The 20,555-nt window shown below is 46.2% G+C and overlaps 1 protein-coding gene across 4 annotated transcripts in view; it reads right to left on the bottom strand.

Moving 5' to 3' along the window:
- Window positions 1-20,555, bottom strand: part of EGFLAM (EGF like, fibronectin type III and laminin G domains) — a 176,281-nt gene that overhangs the window by 10,344 nt on the left and 145,382 nt on the right. For 2 of the 4 annotated variants that reach the window (XM_063083884.1, XM_063083887.1), the window contains 5 exons: window positions 20,226-20,337; window positions 16,240-16,356; window positions 12,641-12,821; window positions 4,707-4,785; window positions 1,641-1,784 (listed from right to left, as the gene is read on the bottom strand). In XM_063083884.1, the coding sequence (XP_062939954.1) occupies window positions 1,641-1,784; window positions 4,707-4,785; window positions 12,641-12,821; window positions 16,240-16,356; window positions 20,226-20,337 (633 nt within the window). Of the gene's footprint in view, window positions 1-1,640; window positions 1,785-4,706; window positions 4,786-7,260; window positions 7,285-12,640; window positions 12,822-16,239; window positions 16,357-20,225; window positions 20,338-20,555 lie in introns of all 4 variants that reach the window. The other 2 variants (XM_063083897.1, XM_063083905.1) reach the window with 2 other exon arrangements.

Genomic DNA, 20,555 nt, shown 5'->3' with positions numbered 1-20,555 from the left:
CCTTGGCCTGGGTTACACAGAACACACCAGAAACCAGGATTAGAAGAGAAACAGAGGGCCAATTTTCAGAAATCTGAGAAAGAAATGTTAACATAAGAAGTATGTCCAGGATGGAGTGGAGCTGTTAGAAGGTGCCAAAGGAGAGTGGGAGGGCAGGGGGCTCTCCAGGGCTGGGCGTGAGAGCTGGTGGGGGCTGCAGCAACCCTGAACAGTCCCAGTTGCCCTGTTGGGCTGCAGTGGGTGGTGAGTGGGTTTTAGCTGGCAGCTTGGGGGGAAGTCAGGCCATCCCACCCACGGCTGAGCTACTGTTTCAGTTCCCTTTTCTGGGCACAATCAAGTACTTGAGGCCTTGGCGAGGTTAACCACAGGAAAACCACAAGAAAATGGCTTCGAGGCAGCCAGCCTGAAACCCGGGTGTGAAGAGCTCCATGTCTGACCTCTCTGAGTTAAATAAGGGTGGGGGGCTGGTGGGGGCGTGGAAACCGTGAGAAGCTGCCTCTCTCCTGCCAGCCTCTACCTTCAACCACACTCATCTCTCGAAAGTCCCCAACAATCATAGGATTGAATCACTTAGCCAGCTCTGCTACCTAGGGCAAGTGCAATGTTGCTCAAGTGACATTTCCTCTCAAAACTGTTATTTTAATTGCAAAGATTTATGTTATCCTATTCTGGCTGTCAGTAATCCCAGCACGTGATGGACGGAAGCCCCAGAATTAAGTCTTCATTGTCTCCGTAGTTCAGTTATCTCTCCTTTGTCTATTTTGATTCCAATTAATTTTATATCATTTAATGAACACTTGTGCTGGTCACCATAGAGGGGATTAAAGAAGCGAAAGCCTGAGAAATGGCTGCCCCCGTGGTGCAGAAGTTCTGGAGATCAGGCAGGGGTTTTCCAACCTAGGCAGGCACCAGAATCCCCTGGAGAAACGGTGACATCGCAGATTGCTGGGCCCCAACCCAGAGTATTTCTGTTTCAGTAGGTCAGAAGCAGGGCAGGGGTGGGGTGGGGAGCCTGAGAATTTGCATTCTAATATATTCTAATTTGTGGCTAATAAGGAGCAGCCTCAGAATTTAAAGCCAGGGCTGCCAGAGTCTAGATCTCCAGATCTCCCTGAGCTGGTGATACTGTACTAAGCTGAGCACTCACTTCCATGCTTGGCTTTCATGCTGGGCAGCACCAAAGTCCTCTTTCCACTCCTTCCTAGTTTGCGAGTGGGGCACATATGGCAGTTACACACTAGACTGGGGGTCACAGAATTGTTCTGTGAAGGGCCAGATTGTAAATATTTTAGGCTTTGCCATATAATGCCTATCGAAACTGCTCAAGTATGCTACTGTAGCATAAACACAGTCATAGACAATATACAAATGAATGAGTATGGCAGTATTCCAATAAAACTTTATTTACAAAAGTGGGTTGTGGGCCATATTTGGCCTGCAGCCTTTAGCCTGCTGACAGCTGCCCTAGAAGACGGATGCTGGAAGGAAAGACCAGGAGCCTCAGATAAGCCTGGAGGTTCAGGCTACAGCCAATTCTAGCAGACTGCTTGGCTCACCGTTGAATCACTCTCTTTGGCATGATCTGAGCTGACTGAGAAAAATCGCGAGGTGCTGCTGAAGGCAGCTGGAGAGGGGGTTACCTGAACACAAGGGCTCCATCCCGAAGGCCCAGAGAAACGAAATCACTGTTGGATCTCATGGGGCTGTCTCCCCTCCACATCAACAGGCCATCCTTGGCAGTTGTCTTAAACCTCATGAACACATTTGATCTTGACCCTGACACCCTGGAACAAATACACGAGTAAGTGCACCGAGTCAATCACCAACATCTGTTTCTGAGTAATCCCAGTTTTGTCTGCCAGCCCTGAGCAACCAGGTGCAAGGATACTCTGGCATTTCAGATGCTTGCTTCCAGGAGATTAGAAATAGTATCACTACCGTGAGTCACACCACAGGTCTACAGTCTGCACCGCTCACTCGGCAGCAATGTCTCCCTCTCCAAGTATTGCGAACCCCTATGAGAGAGCCCTTGCTAAGTCACAGATTAGCAAGACTAAGGCCATCACCACAGTCCCAGGCTGTACCCTGTACACACCTCAGTCTTTCCTCTCTCCTATCCTACTACTCAAAGACCCTTGGGAAACTGTTCCTCATTCCCCAACAGAAAGTGGGTTTCTAATTACCAAGAGGCTCAAGTCGGCAGCCCTGTGGGCTGTGAGCATGGCTGTGGATGGCCAGCTCTGGCTGTGACTGTCCTTGGGGGTAGGATAGGACAGAGTTGACTGGACGGGGGGTGGAATCTCAGACAGGGAAGGTGGCCTGATGGGTTAATGGTCTGGAGGGGTGTTGGGGCAGAGCCAGGGTGGAGAAGAACAGGAAGTTGTGAGGAAAGGAAGGTGCTTAGGCAGGGTGGCTCCAGGCTCTACAGCCATGGCTGGGAATACGTTCACATGCTTATGTGAGCTTACCAGTTCTTGGAAATAGACTAGTTCAGAAATTCATCCTCACTAATGCGATCAATATTTCACCCGATAGAGGGAAAAGAGCAAGGTCCTTGACTCAAAGGTGGAATGGAGTCAACATAACTTAGTATTGCTACTAATATAACACTATTGGAAAGCTTCTTTTTCCACGCTCCTGTCCCTTGGCCTGTCCCACACACCTGGGTCTGGACCTGTAGAGTGTGTTCAGTAGTGAACAGTGGAGACAACTTGTCTGGGCTTCCCAGAGAGAGGAATGAGGTCCACTGGGCCACGTGCAGAGCAACCCAGCCCTGGCCCATTCCCTAGAGACCTGCTTTTCCCAAAGCTGGGCTCCAGGTTCCCTCCTTTCCCCACTTGCTTTGGGTATATTGATTGGTATAAGCCAGTCGAGATGTTTCCATTTCTCTTGCCAGTGATTGGTTTAGGGGTGGGCATGTGACCCACTTTTGTCTAATGAGACAGAGGAATTTTACCAGGAGGATTCTGAGAAAGATTTATCCCTTGTAAAAAGAGTCTCATGAGGAAAAAAGACTTTTACTTTCATTGGGTATTGCCCTGTTTTATAACCATCTTATGAGCATATGGACAGCTGGAAAGTAGCCTTGGGAGAATATGCTGAGGATAATAAGGCAGAAATATGGATGAAATATGGGTCCTTGATGACACACTGATTCTCTGAATTGACTGATCCAGGATCCAGTCTAACTCTGGACTCCTTGTTATATGAAATCATAAATACCCTTCATGTTTTAAGACATGTTAAGCTGAGTTTTCTGTCACCTGCCACCAAAGGCATCCAACTGAAGCAGACCTTGAACTTGACTTTTACCTGCAGTTCCACACACATGCATATGTACCTACGTGTACATACACATACACATACACACACACACACACACACACACACACACACACACACACACACACACACACCTACATATACTATCACAGTTACTCTAATTTTGGGTTCTATGCCTCCTACTCTCATCAAACCATCTACTCTCCCAAACCACCAGGTAGCCTCTCACTAACTACCAGGGACTAAGGACTTGGGGCCATTTCACATTGTCATTGCTTTCTGCGGACTGAATGACCTTCCATCTTTGGGGGAGAAAGGGCTGAATAAGGAAGAGGATTTCTCTTGGCTGAGAATCCATTTTACCTTAATCCCCATACCCAGACAACATAGATAAATACAACCTGGGATCAGAGAAGTGAGGCAATGTCTGTCTGGTATGCATTTGGAGTTATCAGGGAGATATAATGCCCCAAGAGAATTTCTCTCAACCACTTTTGTTCCTTGATAAGCCACCAGACTCTGCCCTAAGAGCTGGATACTTTAAGCTTAAAGATATACCTTAGTCTGTCAAGACGCATTCAGCCTGAAGAGGAAAGAAAATTCTAGAATGATTGTGCTGAAGGCAGAGAGGGGGTAGCACACTATAAATTACAAAGAACTAAGAAAAAGAGAAGGGGCAAGCTTCAAGCATTAGAAACAAGCTTCACTGGAACGAGGATTTTACCAAGGGCCAGTCTTCCCCCTGGCCATGTAAGTAGGCTATTCAAAACCAAGAGCTAGACACCTGCCCAGGGCTGGAGCCTCTGCCACCAGGAGTTAAAAGCTATAGCTGTGACTTGGCCATCTCCCTTGTGCCATGCTCTTGTATCCACATGCAGAGAGCTAAAAAGCCCCTCACTGAACTGGCCAGAGCCAGAAGAGAACTTTAGATCTTTACAGAAGAAGATGCGAGGTAGACACTGACCTAGCAGGAAAAGGGCTTGGGCCTGTCTGGTTGGGGGAGCAGCCGAACCTGTAAGCTGTGGGCCCCAGAGCTACAGACAGTGGCCTCAGAACAGCATGAAACTAGCTGCCCTGCTCAAAAAATTACACTCATAACCCCAGCTTTGTGAGCACCAAATTCTCACTGCTTCTCTAAGCCTGAATATTGGTAACCAGAGGTTGGTCACAGTACTCTCTCCAGGCCCTTTGACCAGAAAGTGTTTGGATCTCTGGAACAGGGTTGTTTGAAAGGCTGATTTATCACAGTTAGTTTTGGTTTTGTTTCTATGTTTATTTTGTGAGTTTTTTTGCCCTTGAGGCTGTGGCTTAAGGCCTTCTTTGAGAATTATCTGTTGGCATGGAAGATAAGAAAAAGCTTTGGAAAAGACACTGAGAAATCTATCCCTAGGGAGATAAGGAAAGTGTCTGTTGAAGTTTATTACCTCTTGAGGATATCTGGATTGTCATAGATCAGGTAACTGCGGCCGATAAACTGCGGGATCTCAATGGCTTCTGTGATCGCTGGGACAGAACAGAAAATGGAGGTTAGATGGGATGTAGCTCTCTTGACCCCTGCACTTAAACGTGTGGCAGGAAAATACCAAGAAAGCCAGCTCCAGGAAATATGACATTTAACAACTTGTCAGCCCCTTGCTCTTGGCTGCACATGCACTTGGCCAGGTTCAGAGCCTCCGGGCCTGAAGGCCTGGAGTTGGCCTCTCCCTGCTTCCCCTCCTGGGAAGTCACTGTCACTGGCCTCGGCACTACTGAGAAGGCCTTGAAATGTGCTGAAAATTAATCTGTTCCCAATTATTCTTGGAAGCCAAAGAGCAGGTCTTGGGCCATGTGAGGAGCAGCTGGGAATAACCCCAGATGTTCTCCAAGGGAGGCAGAGATAACAATCCCTAAACAAAGCCCATTAGGATTTCTCTATTTAAAGCTAATCTGCCCCAGAACCCCTTCAACTATGACCTCAAGAGACTAGTGAATTATAAACGGTGAATTACGAATTGGTGAATTATAAATGACTCTTGCACTTATAAATCACCTTTCCGTGTGGTATTTCACAAGACCTTCACCAGAGTCTCATGAAGCAGCAGGGATATGGGAGAAAAGAAGGGCTGGTTATTCCCATTTTGTAAAAGAGGAAAATGATGCTTAGAAAACATCAAAGATTTGCCCAAGATTGTGTGTCTAAGAGAGTGGCAGACCGTGAACCAGACTGGCTCTCCATCATTCTGGCTCCTGGCCCCACTTTACTTTCCAACATTACAGAAATGTGTTTCCTTCCTCCCAACTTCTCATCACTTTGTTTTCCTGATGAATCACTTTTACACACGGTTGGTAAAAGAAGAGCTTAGCTGTGTTGGGTGTCACAAATTGGGGATGAGGTTAGGGGATTTCTACTAGAGAGATAACAACAATATCTCTTCCCTCTTTGGAAAGACACAAAAATGGCAGTTTAAAGAAACTGAGGTAGAATAAATGTCATATTCAAAGCAATGTGCGAAATGAGAGAAAATAAACCAGCTTATAAAATAAGCTACAGTTTCAAGAAAATATATGGTTGGTACGAAGAAGACATTGAAAAAAGGACTCTGCACCCAGCAGAAAAAATGTATAATTATTTGATGCAGTGAACAGAGGGAGACTTTAAACTTAACTTTTAAACATACAAAAAAATTTTTAAGGGCCGGCCCGTGGCTCACTCGGGAGAGTGTGGTGCTGATAACACCAAGGCCATGGGTTCGGATCCCATATAGGGATGGCCAGTTGCTCACTGGCTGAGTGTGGTGCTGACAACACCAAGTCAAGGGTTAAGATCCCCTTACCGGTCATCTTTTAAAAAAAAAAAAAAAAATTTTTTAAAAAGAAGGAAAAAAAAAAAAAAAAACCAGTGAACCCAAATACAAGTTCCTATGTTGGCAGGTTACCATGGCCTGTTCCCAAAACATTTTCATCAAAAAGAAAAGAAAAGAAAAAGGGAGCAAGAAAAGAAGAAAGCAAACAAAAAAACAAAAGAGAGAGAAATTAAAATTTAAAAGATAATTTCTGAGGTAGGTATCCAAGAGATTGCTTCGTTACTGTTTGAAGCAGCACAACCCTGGACAAGGGCCTGCCCGCCTAGAGGACCACCAGGGACAGAGGTGAGAGGCTCCTGTTCTGGGCCACACCAGCCACCCTCCCTCTTCTGGTTAACACAGGGAGGAGGAAGAGGAGTGAAGAAAGTGCAAAGGAGGAAGAGGGGGGGAAAGAAAGGAGAAACGGGTAGATAGGCAGCCCCCAGGAAAGGAGAAGAGGAAGGGAAATGTTAAAGGGACAGAAGCAGAGAAAGGAGGGGAGGGAATGAACCCAGAGGGATATAGATGAAAATGAGGGAAGAAGGGAGAGCAGAAGAGCAACAGGAATGCACCCATGCAGGAGGTGAAAGGGGCTCTTAACTGGGATGACAGGCCCCTCATTTCAGGGGACTGGTGCTAGGAAGAGAGGATAGAACATGCAAGCTGACCAAGGAGGAGTCATTTCCGAGCTAAACACAACCAAGGAGCCCCTAGCGGGCTTGGCTTACCCCCAGGGTGAGAGGTACAGCCAGGGCCCATCCCTGCTGTTGTTGGCCGTGGACGTGGGCCTGTGGCCAATAGCCATTGGTCCCCTGGACTCGCTGAAATGGTCAGGAAGTGCCTGTCACACATCAGCTCTGCACATGGAGCCTCGGAGGGGGTCTGGGTGGGCCCCGTCCAGCTGCCTGCTAAGCCCCCAGCTCAGGAGCTCAGGCGCTCCCGAGGTCCAGCTGCGAGGTAAGTGTGTTCTTAGGGCGGGCGCTCTGGCAGCGAGGATTCCCACCGCCCTGGTAGGCCTGTCCGAGCTCCCCTGCCACTTACCCCGGTTCCCCTGTGCATGTGGTTGGCCTGCACTGTGCCTGCGCCCTGGCCAGAGCCCACCCTGGCACAAGCCCAGAGTGCTTTCACAGTCTCTCATAGGACTTACTGTACTTACTATTGAGGCAGTAGTTCCCACACTCTGCCCGGTGCCAGCGTGAAAGAGAACAGGGACAGTCAGACTTCCACAGTCATTGTAAAATCACAATTACTTTATTTGCAGATCACTTGAAACCAGCCTGTTTCCCTCACAAAACCCTGTGCAAGTCCAGAATGGCCTCTTAAGGAATGTGAATACGAGCCCAGCAGAGACCACCAGAAATTTCTCTTTGGCATAACTGGCACCAAATCTGCTCCCCACCCCCATGGAGGCTTGATGGGGGTGGAGGTGGCATGGACCAAGATGTTTACGATGAGTTGTCTGACACTTCTGAAGATCCATCACCTTCAACTGACAATCACATTTCTTCTAAACCCTGGAAAAACAGCTCCTTGGAGAAGAGTTACTTACCTTGTCAATGATTATTACTTTTCTTGGCTCTAGGCGTCATGTGAAAAAGTAATGATAAGCCAGCCAGCTGCCTCTTTTCTCCCCACAGTGAAAAACACTGCCCTAATTCCCACCCCAGCCCCCTTCTCAAGATTCCAGAGCCCTGGTTATTTGGAGATTAACAAAGGGCGAGGACACCCTCCAGAAATGACACCGCTGAATACAAAATGGTGCGGATACACTGAGTTTTGTCACTAAATACGGACAAACATTAATTCCAAAAACATTAAAGCTGGAAGTGACCATCTAGCCCTTTCTGGCTCTTTGTAGTTGGTTTAAATGTTGTAAACATGATTATATTTTAACCTAACCCTTATATCTGATTTTTTCTACATTGTCTTTTCTCTGTGGCTATGGTCTTACTGATTTACTAGGTGAAATGTGTTTTTGTCATTGCCTCACATTTATACCTACAAGCCTGTGCCATCTGGTGACACAGAAAACACCCCAACGAATGGCAGCCTCCAAGCCAGAAGTCCCACAGCCCAGGCAAAGCAAATTTTCCATTTGAGGAACTTGGAATTCCCAACAGACTATGAAGAGTTGAAGGGACAACTGGCTCTTTTATACACTCCCAGGACCTTCGCGAAGAGGACTTGTGGGTATCCTAGTCTAGCTTCCCCAACCACCAGGACTCCTCTCAGCCGTGTCCTTGAGGCTGGCCACCCAGCACAGCCCGTAAACACTCCAGCATGGGCAGCTCACTAACTCCACGGGGCGGCCTACTCCCTTGTTGGACAATTCTACTTGGTACAGAATTCTTTATTTTATCAAATTGACTCCATAGCCACAAAGTAAAGAAACAAAAACAAACAAACCCTTTTTCTATACTATCATTATCACCCCTTCAGCTTTCTAAAGACTAACACTGAGGCTAAAACACTCCCCAGATTTTCATTGTTTAATGATACGCCATCCTAAGAAAAAAGTTCCCTGTAGCATGCATAATTTGTATGTTTTATTTATTAATTTGTGTGCTTATATACAGAGTTTTCTTAAAGTAGGGCCTATATTTACTGAAGCTATTTTTTTATACACTGGGACCAAAAAAAAATTACCCCAATCAGACCCAGCAGTATGATATGAATCTACTAAATACAACATAAAATGTCTTAAATGTTGTATGTGTGGTAAATCAGTATCGATCAGACAAGATGGATCTTTTAGGACTGTGCATACCTGACCAGTGTGTGCCCTAAGCATAGGCTTTGCCTCAATAGCTATTTAACGTCTAGCGTGCTGAGCAGCCCACCTGCTACAGAGAAACACCCCCATCTAGTGGCCTGCCAGATCCTGCACGGTCTGAGTCCGAGCTGTTCCTCAGGGAACAGAAAGGAAGGGAGGACCAGTGCTCCAAAGTCCTTTCCCAATTGACCTGTCCACTATTGGCTGGGAGAACCTTAGGAGAAAACAGCTGTGTCCTGTACCCACTTCTGGGACACTCAGAGCATAGCAAAGTCTCTGAGAAGTCTCACAGAAGAGAGAGCTATTTAATTGTTTACCCAGGTTTACCCAAACTTATGTGACCACGGAACCCCCCCTCCTATTTTGTGTATGTGAATGTATATGTGTTCATGTGTGTGTGTGCACATGTGCAAAGCAGCCATGAATATTCTTCCGAACTTAGTTTCTTATAGGCACCTTGTGAAACTCTGCTGTAATTTATTAGTAACTTAGATACAAAAACTCTGAGGGACTGGGACACAAGATGGGTATGTTTTGATGAGAGTAGAAGAAAAAAAAGAAACCTCTAAGGATGGGAGTAGTTTTTTGAGGGGGCCTTGTTGGTACACTCTGGTGAGATGAGAAAGGGGTGTAGGTATTGGTGCAGTGCATGGAGTGCTGAGGTTTGAATTGGAACAAGATTCCTAAATGTAAGAGACCCCCAAATGGAAGGGGAGGGGACCAGCAAAGTCACACCTTGTGATTTTGATTGGTAGCTGAAGTCTTGGCTGGGAGTTAGAAGAACCTCTGGCTCCTCCAGCCTGGTGGGTTGCTGAGTTTGGGACAGATAGACTTGATTTTCTGAGGCTGCCACTGCTGCAGGGAGCCTGCGACGCTGAGAACATTTCAGGACCTCAGTGGGAGCTTAATTTCCACCTCTGTCTGGGCTCAGGCTCTCCTGCTCCTGCCTCTGACAAAGGGACAAAGAGGGATCCCAAGACCACCACGGTAGTCTGAGTGCCTGGAACTGCTCCAGGACTTGTCTGAGATTCTGGCCCCGGCGCTCCTGTGCCACCAAGAGGTGAGAACAAATATCAAATCTGTCAGTGAGGCCCCTGTACAATCCACCCGCCACACACTGTGACAAGGCCAGAGAAACTGACACTCACTGAGGACGTAGAAAACTAAATTCCTCATGGAGAAGTGGCCCCTTGGTATGCACGGGATGAGGGCTGGTGCTGGTTATTTCTACAACGTTTTGTTCCATGCAAAAGGACTGGTTTCACCTCTGTGGGCAATACTAGGAAAAGTTCCTGCTTTTGAAGCATGATTTGATTATCAGGCAAAACAAATAAACAAAACAAAACAAAAAACTCCCCAGCTTTTAAATATATTAGGCTAAGAATCACCTGGTTAAATGAGACAAGATTGGAACCGAGGATGGTTCCAACCGTTCTTGGTCTTTCAATCTAAGAATTTATCCAAACTTGCACTGCGTTCTCATCCATCTCTATGGAAAAATGTAATTGCCCATCTTTCGTTCTTTTCTTTCCAGTCCTCACACAGGACTAGATGCTTCCCCAATATTACAGCAGTCTCTAGTGTAATCGCCCACAGCTACGTACCTGCTGAGGCCTGGAAAAATTGTCCCAGAGCCACTTTAATCCTCTCAGGTTATTACAATGGGAGAGGAAATTAAGGAACGCAGGCCATATCTCTGATACATGAACCTTCCTAGGATTTGCAAAGGCTGCCATTTTGCCAGAAGCAGTATCTTAATTTCAAAGCATACAGAGATATTGATACAACACAGTTCATCTGGGTTTTAATCTTGGTTCTAGCCTACTTTTCAGGAAAGGTAGCCTAAATACCCTCCAGTTCCCCCTGCCACAGTCTGTTCCCTCAGATCTTGCCAGAAGGCCCATCCCCTCACTGCAATCTGCCCTTTAATTCTGGTGAGATTTCTCATCAAACCTGAACTTACGGCTGCAAAGCTTTATAGCACTTTATATCTGTTATGGCTGTGGGTGCTTTATATTTGTTACGGCTAATGCTCTAAAGTAGGAAACAAGGGCTAAAAAGATCACAAATTATCCTTTCCTTCTTCCTTTAATTCCCAAAGCTAAATGTTCATTTAAACTCAGATTTTATATATTGACCATTAGTGTTAGAATGCAGGAGTAAGCTTGAATGCCTGTGGTAAAATAGAAGACTGAGGAAATTCAAACGCAGATGTGTGAAATCCAAACCCAATTTTCTGAATGAATGGGCTACTCTTAAACTAAATCTCTGCAAGTACAACCTATTAGCTAAATAACGATTTGCTGTTAGAATTATAATCAGGATAATTCACAAATAGATCAATTACTCTGTTTTTTTGTTTGTTTGCTGTTTTTTGTGTGGGGATCGCAACTCTTGGCGTGGTGTGGTGTCTCCCGCACCGCACTCAGCCAGTGAGCGCACCAGCCATCCCAATATAGGGTCCGAACCCACGGCCTCGGCGCTCCCAGCGCCGCACTCTCCCGAGTGAGCCACGGGGTCGGCCCACTCTTCTTTGTTAAAATATATTTTTCATGATTTGCCATGAAGATTTTGAAATTCATTTAAATATAAGAAATACTACTAAGTCTTTTAATGGGCAAATTGGTGTCTTTCATATTTTCCAAGATTGCTACAAAACAACTTCTATTTCATACACCAAAATATCTATGTGTAATTTATAGCTTTCCTCTAAGCCCTAATTCTGATAAAAATCAGAAACCTGGAAACAAACAGAGAAGAGGGAAAGAGCATATTGCTTCACAGGCTCACTGCCCTATTTCCTTCAGACCTGTTTTCTTTTTTTTTTTACTAGTGCCTGGAAAGATGAGGCTATGCTGACATTCGAAACAAGAGGTCCATTGGCCAAACATGGTGGATGTAAGTGGGCAGACTATTCTAGACACCAGGACCGTGGCCTCTGCTCCCATAAGCAGGTGCAGAAAGTGAGTCCAACAGTGACTCATGGTCTAGGACCTGCCCAGCTTTCAGACCAGGGCAACATGGAGACTGAGAAGCTCACAGCACCTGCTAATGGATTTTCTTTTTCTCACCAATAAAAACAATGACGAGTATTGGTTGTGCACTTACCAGGCACTCTTCTAAATGCTTCATATGCTTTGCCTCATTTGGTCTACATGATAACCCTCTGTTAGATGCTACTGTTACTAGTATTCCCATTTTACAACTGAGAAAACTGAGGCACAGAGCGATTTGGTAGCATAGAAAATAGCACCATACAGAGAGTTACGCATACTTTGGAGCAACTAATGCATACCTGGTATTTTTATGTATTTGGGCAAGGTTTCTCTTTATTGCAGGCACAGACGGGATCAAATATTTAGTCAAAATATTTATCAGCCTATGAAGCAAAGACCTTCATCTATCAATATAGGGTGTGCAAGTGGCTCAGATTCAGGGGTCCTGGAAACCTCTGCTGCACTGTGGGTTAACGTTTTGGTGGTTAGGTAATGAGGAGTCTCCGGGAAGGAGCCAGGGAAGGGCATGGGGAAGCTGTTTACCTAACCTAACAGAAGTAGTACAGCATTTAATTCTTATTATAGTAGCTTATGTATAATTAGCCATCTAATAAGTTATTGAAATCATTGATCAATATAACCAGCATGGCTGTGCCAGTGTTACCAACTCTTCTTCTAAGACTGGTGGTCCCCCAACAGGCTGTTCCCTCCACCCCCTCCAGGAATCAGGGCCTTAAACACCTCCCCCCACCCACCCCCAAGTGTACCTTTCTGGCAGTGCAGCCCCTCGAAGCCCAAGGGACAGTCACACTCATAGCCCTCCTTCCTGGGCCGGCAGCTGCCCCCATGGGCGCAGGGGGCCCCGACGCAGGGGTGGGCGGCGTTCTCCACGTTCACGCCGGACGTGAAGTCATGTTTCACGTGGATGGTTCGGTCATTCAAGATGATCTTAAGACAGAAAAAATGTTAAGGAATTCCGGAACTGAGAAAACATTTTTTGCAGTCTTCAGAAGTCCTCCTCAGTACACTAACTGAGTTACGCATAGTGAGGGAGATGTAAAAATTTTTTTTAAAAGTCCAGTTCCTGCTTTCATAGTCTCGTTAAGTGCTGCAGGAGCTGAAGTGATTACATTTGGTCCTCGGGAGAATCTGCAGAGTAATGCCCTGCTTTGGTTCTGGAAGACTCGCCACTCAGGAAGGTTGTAAAGAAGTCCCAGGAGCTGCAGAGATCAGGTTCTCCACCTGGCAGCACCTTAGAATCACCTGGGGCACTTTAGGCCCACTCAGACCAATTGAACCAGAAGCTCTGACCCAGTCGACAGTAACTTTCAAAAGTTTCCAGGAATCACCTGGGAAGTTGCTGCCAAGGTTGGGAGATGCTTCTGTAAAGCTGAGTAGGGGGAGGACAAAACCAAGTGTTATGGAGCAGGAAGCAGAGGGAAGCGGTGGCCGTAGGTGGCTGTGGAATCCGGAGAGGCTCGCTGTCCTACTTGCTGGTGCTTTTGGCTAATATTCTCATGTCGTCTCCTAAAATTCCATCACCCAGGCCTCCCCGATTGTCCCACTCACTCCTGCTACCCTCCATCCCCGACATTTCTGAGTTCCCTCCCTCTCCACATCCCCTTCCCCACCACTAAACTAATAAATGAATAAGAAGTGACACTGAGACTACATCCTGAGCACAGCTGTTGAAACAGAGTAAGGCTGGGCCTGTGAACCAAACTCACTCCATTTTCCCTGCAGAGGACACTTTGTTACCTTTTCACTCCTCAGTCATGAGATCCCCCAGGGCAAATGATTACCCCATGGGCTGCCCTGACAGACTGAGATAAGAGAGCAAACAGATGTTTACTGAGTTGCAAAACCCCTCCCCAAGGCTTGTTTACTATAATTGTAAACGTTACAGACTAACCTTAAGACCCCTTTAGGAATTCCCACCTGCACACAAAGCATCAAGGTGACCACTACAATGACCCTCCTGGGGTGACAACGATAAACACCACTGCCTACTGAACATGGGCCCATGACGCAACCAGGAAGAACAGAATGGACCACCTCCAGTGACACTGGCCTGCCACCCCTTAACTCCTTTCCCTATAAAAGACCCTGAACAGCTCCGCTCGGGGGGCTAGCTTTACTGTCACTACCCCCCTTAAGCATAACTCTATCTCCTCTTTTAATAAAGCGTTGCTTGCTTTACTGTTGGGTACATTGTTCATTTCTATGACTTTGGAATCCGAGGGCCTAATTTAATCACTGGCAAAAACTGGAAAGCTCTGGGCACCAGAGAGGACTCCAGCTGCAAGAGGCAAGTGGCCACTGGGACTGTTTTGCTCTCATGTCTCTGCTGCTGGTAGATCTCTCCTGCAGTCCCTGGCCTAAATTCTGACAAGGCAATGCTTTATTCTCTTTAGCTTTCTCTGATTTTCTGAGCCCTCTTCTGCTTGGCTGGATTGTATCCACTTCTGTATAAGGTGCACCCTGGAGGGCTCCTAGCTATGCTTTGCTTTTCTGATTTAAATCTAGTTGATACTTTTCTTCTTTATGCTGAAAACAGTGGGGAGAACTGCTTTTATCAATTACTGTTAATGGAATAGGTTGGCCCTGCCGATTGGGACTAGGCTAAACTGGACCCCACTGCTCCTCTTTTCTCTTTGTTTGCTTGGTTAGACATTTAGTTGAGTACCTGTAATCTGAATAAACTTCCAATCCTTGCATCAACTTTTGAAGTTTCAGGTCATTTGTTTAATGAGAGAGGGCAAGCCGATCCTGGCCTGTCGGTAACACTGTGTTTATTTATTGGGGCTACAGAGCTCCTTTGCTCCCTTTTACCTGCAATGTGGCTCTAGCGAAACTGATGATTTAAGAGGAGGGGTTACTGGGTTCCCCAGCCCCAAACAAATGGACTCAACTTTTTCAGCCCTTGACATAGAATGTGTGTTTACTTTGAACTGTTGTTGGCTTTGCAGAACTCGGAGACAGAGAGAACACGTCCCAGGGCAACCCCCACTGCCCAGGGGGTTAGGAGAGGTGAGCAATGGCACTTCCTGCCATTAATCCACGTTCCCAAAGGCTTATATAGCCCTTGGAGAGCGTTAGGAGAGCTGGGGGAAAACTTCCCCACTCCTGAATCTGAGAAGCTGCTAGAGAGTAGCCAGTAACCGTCTGTAATCTCCCCTTTCACACTACAAGAGGAGCACTGTGAAGCTGAGGAAAGGGGCTCGAGACAAGACAGCAATGGCACCGTCTGTTGCAGGATCCAGCTCAGCCAGTGACTCAGCCACGGGGAGGGAGGGCGGCCTTTCTGGAGGTGAGGAGGAAGGGTTGTGTGTGCTGTAAGAAGGGGGCACAGCCTGAGGAGGGCGGGCAGAGGGGCGCAGCTTCTCAGCATCTCAGCTTGCTTCCTAAGTGAGAATTTCAAACACACAATTAAGCATGTTCAATCCCACTCATGGGGGACAGTGGTTGGCACTCAGGTGTTGCTGACATCACAAACAAAGGAAAACACGAGTCAGCAAATGTTGATGGGCCTGACACTGAGATACAGGTGAGAAGGACACAGCCCCAGGGGCCCTTCCCAGTGCCTGGCTGTGCAACTCATGCTAAAACCTTCTTTCACTGTCTCTCCTTCCTCTTAGCCTCTCTCACACTTCACACATGGGCCACCGATCCTTTTTCAGGTCCAGAAAGAATCGGTGGCCTACATGCCTCCATGTGTCACTGAAGGAAAACAGGATGAAGCTAACATCGAGGAACTGAATAGGAATTTTTTCAGATCCTTTTTCTCCCAGTGTTCGGTGGTCACGTGCACGTGACCAGGATCACAGGCAGCCCAAGTGGAGCCAGTAACTTAAACTGAGCGTTGTTTTCTGAACCTTCCAGGGAAGGGCTCCTTATGCTCTTAAGAGTTTGGTTACATGATTAATGAACAACAACTGCTCAAGTGTGGGGGGGTGGTGATGAGAGCTGGCTCTTATCTTGAGCAAACTGCAGAGTAAGGCCAAGAGAAGCAGAGCCAAGACTTGCTATGAGTCTCCCCCTCTCCCAGTCATGGAAGTGTCTGCAGCCACCTGATGCCAGTGCCTCCCTCAGCAGTCCTAGTATATTTTGGTAGATTTGCTATAGAAATTCATCTTCACTGAGTGGCAGTCATGGAATTGTCTGCTGGGCTTGGACCCAGGAGCAGATGTTATAAGCAAGTGGGATTGGAAAACTATGCTGTGAGCATTAAAAAATAAAATTTGAAAAATTTTAAAACGTTTCAAAGCTTCTTTCCTAGGTGTAGCAGATGTCACTAATCGCAATCCTCAGTTCTATGGTCTGCAGTCAGGGTGGAACAGTAAACACAAGGAAGAGAAGCCTGTACCTTCTGGATGCTCCCACTAAACGGCCTGGTGACGCCTGAGTTCTTCTTCACGTCATCGTAATTGGGGACTCCACCAATAAAAATGTCCGTGTTGCACTTGACCTGTGTGAAGCCTCCCTGCCAACAGATTGGAGACAAAGCATAGTATAACTTTAGAATAGACGGTTATGACTATCACATGAGCCTTTGATCCCCTGTTGGGGAACCAAGAGGTCGAGGCAGTCTCAACACCCATCACGACATCTGTCTACACATTGGCTTGACTTTTGCACTGTTTTGCATTGCTACTTAACACCTACTTGAATGTCAGTGAGTTTCTTAACCTCTCTGAGACTCGGTTTCCTCATCTGTATAGTAGGACTCATCACATCCACCTCATAGCTGTGTCATAATGAATGTGGCAGACTGCATCACTGCCACTGCTCCTTTGGAAGTACCCCTCCCTGCAGGAAGATAGCCTCCAACCTGTTGAGCTCAGGTGGGGCCATGTGACTTGATTTAGCCAATAAAATACTAGCCAAAGAGAAATGAATCACTTCTGGTGGAAGCTTTCAGACCCAGGGAGTGGTTCACCATGCCCTCTTCTCCCTCTCTCTTCCTTCAGCCCAGATCTCAGGTTAGTGCTGCAGGAAACCGTTGGTGGAGGTGTAGGGTGAGTGGGAAATAGAGCCCTAAATTTGAGATCTCTGGGGATGAACATACTTTAGGTAATGTAAGTTATTGTTTCATTTGATTTATGATAAAAGATACAAATAGTAGCAACATTTGATCATTTATTTAATAACTATTGTTATGCACATACTATGTCGCAGGCACTGTGTTAAGTGCTAGACAAACAACAGTAAATAAGAAAGACCTAGTGCCTGCCCTCCAGGGGTTTACATGGGTGGGGAATACAGACAAGCAAATGAGCAGGTGGGATTAGCACTGGGGGCACTCTACAAGTACTATGGGTACACGGGGGGGGGGGGGCGGGGGGGAAGACGTGTCTCATGCCCTACCCTAGACATGGTCACAGAGGAGTTAGAGTTCTAGAAACTGGAAGATGTCAGAGCTTCGAGGGAATTTAAGAATAGGGCAGAGGCAAGGAGGGGCAGATCACACAGGGCCTTATAAGCCATGTCAGGAGTTTGAACTTTACCCAAAAAGCAATGGGTTTTAGCAGGAGAGAGAGAGATCTGTGTTTTAGGAAGATCATTGCCCAGAGGGAGAGGAATGCATTTGGGGTTGGATTGGGAGTGGAGAAGAGGAGAAAGGAAGATCATAGAGAAGGATGCTCCATTTATCCAGGGGAGTGCACACAGTGGCTGGGTCCAGCCAGGCAGCCCAGGGCAATCTCGATGAGATTAATAGAGCAGACTGCCTTCGGTCAATAACCTTCCGGCAGTTTCAAGGGTTCTTATGCAACTGGGAGGTCATCAAAGAAGCAGAAGGGCTTTCAGGAATTCTTGTGGCCCAGCAGAATACTGAACCAGGCAGGAACTGTCACCACAAACCCACAGGCATCTCTGCCTTGTCTCTGCCCTTACCCAAAAGTTAAAATAAGATGATAAGAGAAAGGAGGAAGGCTGCAGGGTCACAGTGGTTTCAGAGCAGCAGGCTGTTTTGAAAAACCTCTTGAGTTATGCTTGTGTCCAGCAAATGGGTGAGAACCGGTTCCTTCTGGCTGCTCATCAGAATCCTCCCCTGCCACCTGCCTGCTAACAAGAGGCAAGGCTGCCGTTGCCACATGCACAAGGGACCGCAGGAGAGAAGCAAAGAGACCCCACCAAGTGAGGCCTGCTCCAAAGTGAGGTGATTGGTGTTTGGATCTACCACTCCTGCTCAGCTAGAAGCAGTTTGAAAGGCGGAGCAAACCCCCGGGCTGGGGTTTTTGAAGCCCTCAGAAGCACTGGCCCTTCTCTGAGTCTTGCATAGCTGGGCTCAACCCCGGGCTCTTAGTATTTCTTGGCTCTGTCGGCTGAGTAGTCTGCGGGGGCAGGTTTAGTGTGGACACAGGCTGTTAGGTGCCTACATCCTGGGTTAGCCCCCAGAGTGTACTCTAATTTCTGCCCCACCTGTCTCCAAGCTCTAAGCACTGTCCCAGTCGGCCATGCATTGAACATGGTGTGCACAGGTGGGGAATAGAATTCCTTGTGGGAGGAGACTTGGTTAAGGTTCAACTCACTGAGATCAAGCGTCGGGACTTCCCACTCCTGGCTCACAGCAGCCTCCATATAACTTCCCCAAATGCACAGCCCAACTACACCTTCCCCCATGTTCCCAAGGCTTTCCGGGTGGGCGGCTCCGTGCACCCACACACAGTTCAGTTCAGAAGGCCAAAAGGGAGGGCACTGGCTCTGCCAGGTTGGATTAATTTTCATTTGCTGACACGGAGTGATAGGAACTCTGAGGTATGGTTTATACCTCTGCATTGTCTTAGATCCCAATGGTAAATACTGTGTCCTGAAAAGTTCCTCACTTATAATCAGACTTTAATCCTACTGTTTACAAACACTCCCATCTTAAGCTTTTGTTCCAGTTTTACAGATGATTGTAAGTAAGGTCTAGAGAGATATGTAATACTTTTTTGAATTTGTATGATTAAGCCAACATACAGCCAGGTCTATACTTGTGAACTTCTAATTCCATTTTGGACAAAAGTCAGCTATTAGGATTCTCTGGATTATACCAGAAAAGACTCCCATTCTCCCTTTAAAAACAATTTCCCTTCATCCATATTCCTTCCTTCCTTCCATTTTTCCTTCCTTCCACTATACATAGGGAGTATTTTCTAGGTGTGAAGATTTCTCACCTCTGGAAGCAGAACTCAGTTTGGGATTGTCTCATTCACGAGGAAGTCTTTGGTTCCAGCAGACCCTTCCCCCACTGCCATCCCTGCGGCATGTGTGTTCTTTCTTTTCTCCTCCTCAACCGAATACCTCTTTCCCCAGCAAAGGTCTCTTTTTCTTCTTTTTCTATTTTCTACCAATCCATGAGCTTATCAGTATAACCAAATTCATCAATGATCTCTTTAAATCTCTTTGCACAAATAAAGACTTGAAAATTAAGACTGGAAAATCCAAAGTTCCATCTGTTTTTAGGGGTCTGTAAATTTTGTGTGTGTACAAAATGCAAATAGGTTATAGTTTAAAGGAAATCTTACTTACCACCTTTTACAAAAGCTTTTTTTTTTTTTTTTTTTTTGGACATGCTCTTGGAAATAAAATCATGGATGAAAATTATCAACTTGAGTAGAAATTCTGTGTTCTTGAGTCCATGATAGTACACTATTAACTAATTCTAATAACTAAAACTTCACAGACCTGACCATGTGTCAGGTACTGTAATGTTTTATATACAAGGGGTCTTCAAAAAATTCATGGAAAGATTCGCATTACCTTTTAATTCTGTTTTTCCATGAACTTTTTGAAGTACCCTCATATATAATTATTTTAATTCATACAACAACTTTATGAAGTAGGTACTGTTACCATCACCATTATCCCTGTTGATATGAGGACAGTGGTGAGATGAGAAAACACACACTGGGGAGGTCCAGCAGCTAGCATGAGCTTGCACAACTGGTATGTAGGGGAGCTAGATTTTGAACCCCAAGAGTTTGGTTTTACAATTTGCTCTTGTTGGGTGTGACACCTCTATACCACTAGCCCTACCACAGTGTCTGTGTTCCTCCCTATTACATTATACTGCCAGGAGGAACAAAGTAGAGACTGTGAGTGAAGGGGGTGGAAGGAAATTTTTGAAATGCTGTGCTTATTAAATATTAACTCACTTAATCCTTACAACCACCCTATGTGGCCGGTACTATCCCCACTTATAGCTGAGGTATAGAAAAGTAACTTTCCCCCTGGGGAGCTGGGATTTCAACCCAGGCAGTGGAGTCCATATGCTTAACCACTATACTGTGTTGTTTTTCTACCAAGATAAGTAGAAAATAGTAACCCAGTTCACACTAACCATCAAGAGGAAAGCTGTGTTCTTACCTCTGCCATTCCTTCTACTACCTTCTGCTTATCCACCTGCAGGATACCGTTCTTCGCAGTGCGAGACACATGCAGCTCATGCCAGTGGCCTAGGGTGAGGGAATCTTCACTCCTATTGAAGGAAGATGTGATGTTAATTTTATGTGTTAACTTGACTGGGCTAAGGGATACCCCGGTAGCTGGTCAAACATTATTTCTGGATGTGTCAGTAAGGATGTTTCTGGAAGAGATTAGCATTTGGCTTGGCAGACTGAGTAAAAAAGATGTCTAGGATGGGCATCATCCAGTCTGCTAAGGGTCTGAATAGAAGAAAAATAGTGTGAATTTGCT

Source organism: Cynocephalus volans, chromosome 2 (assembly GCF_027409185.1).
Source record: "Cynocephalus volans isolate mCynVol1 chromosome 2, mCynVol1.pri, whole genome shotgun sequence".
In the NCBI taxonomy this organism is placed as follows: Eukaryota; Metazoa; Chordata; class Mammalia; order Dermoptera; family Cynocephalidae; genus Cynocephalus; species Cynocephalus volans.
This window is presented reverse-complemented; position numbering and strand designations above follow the sequence as displayed.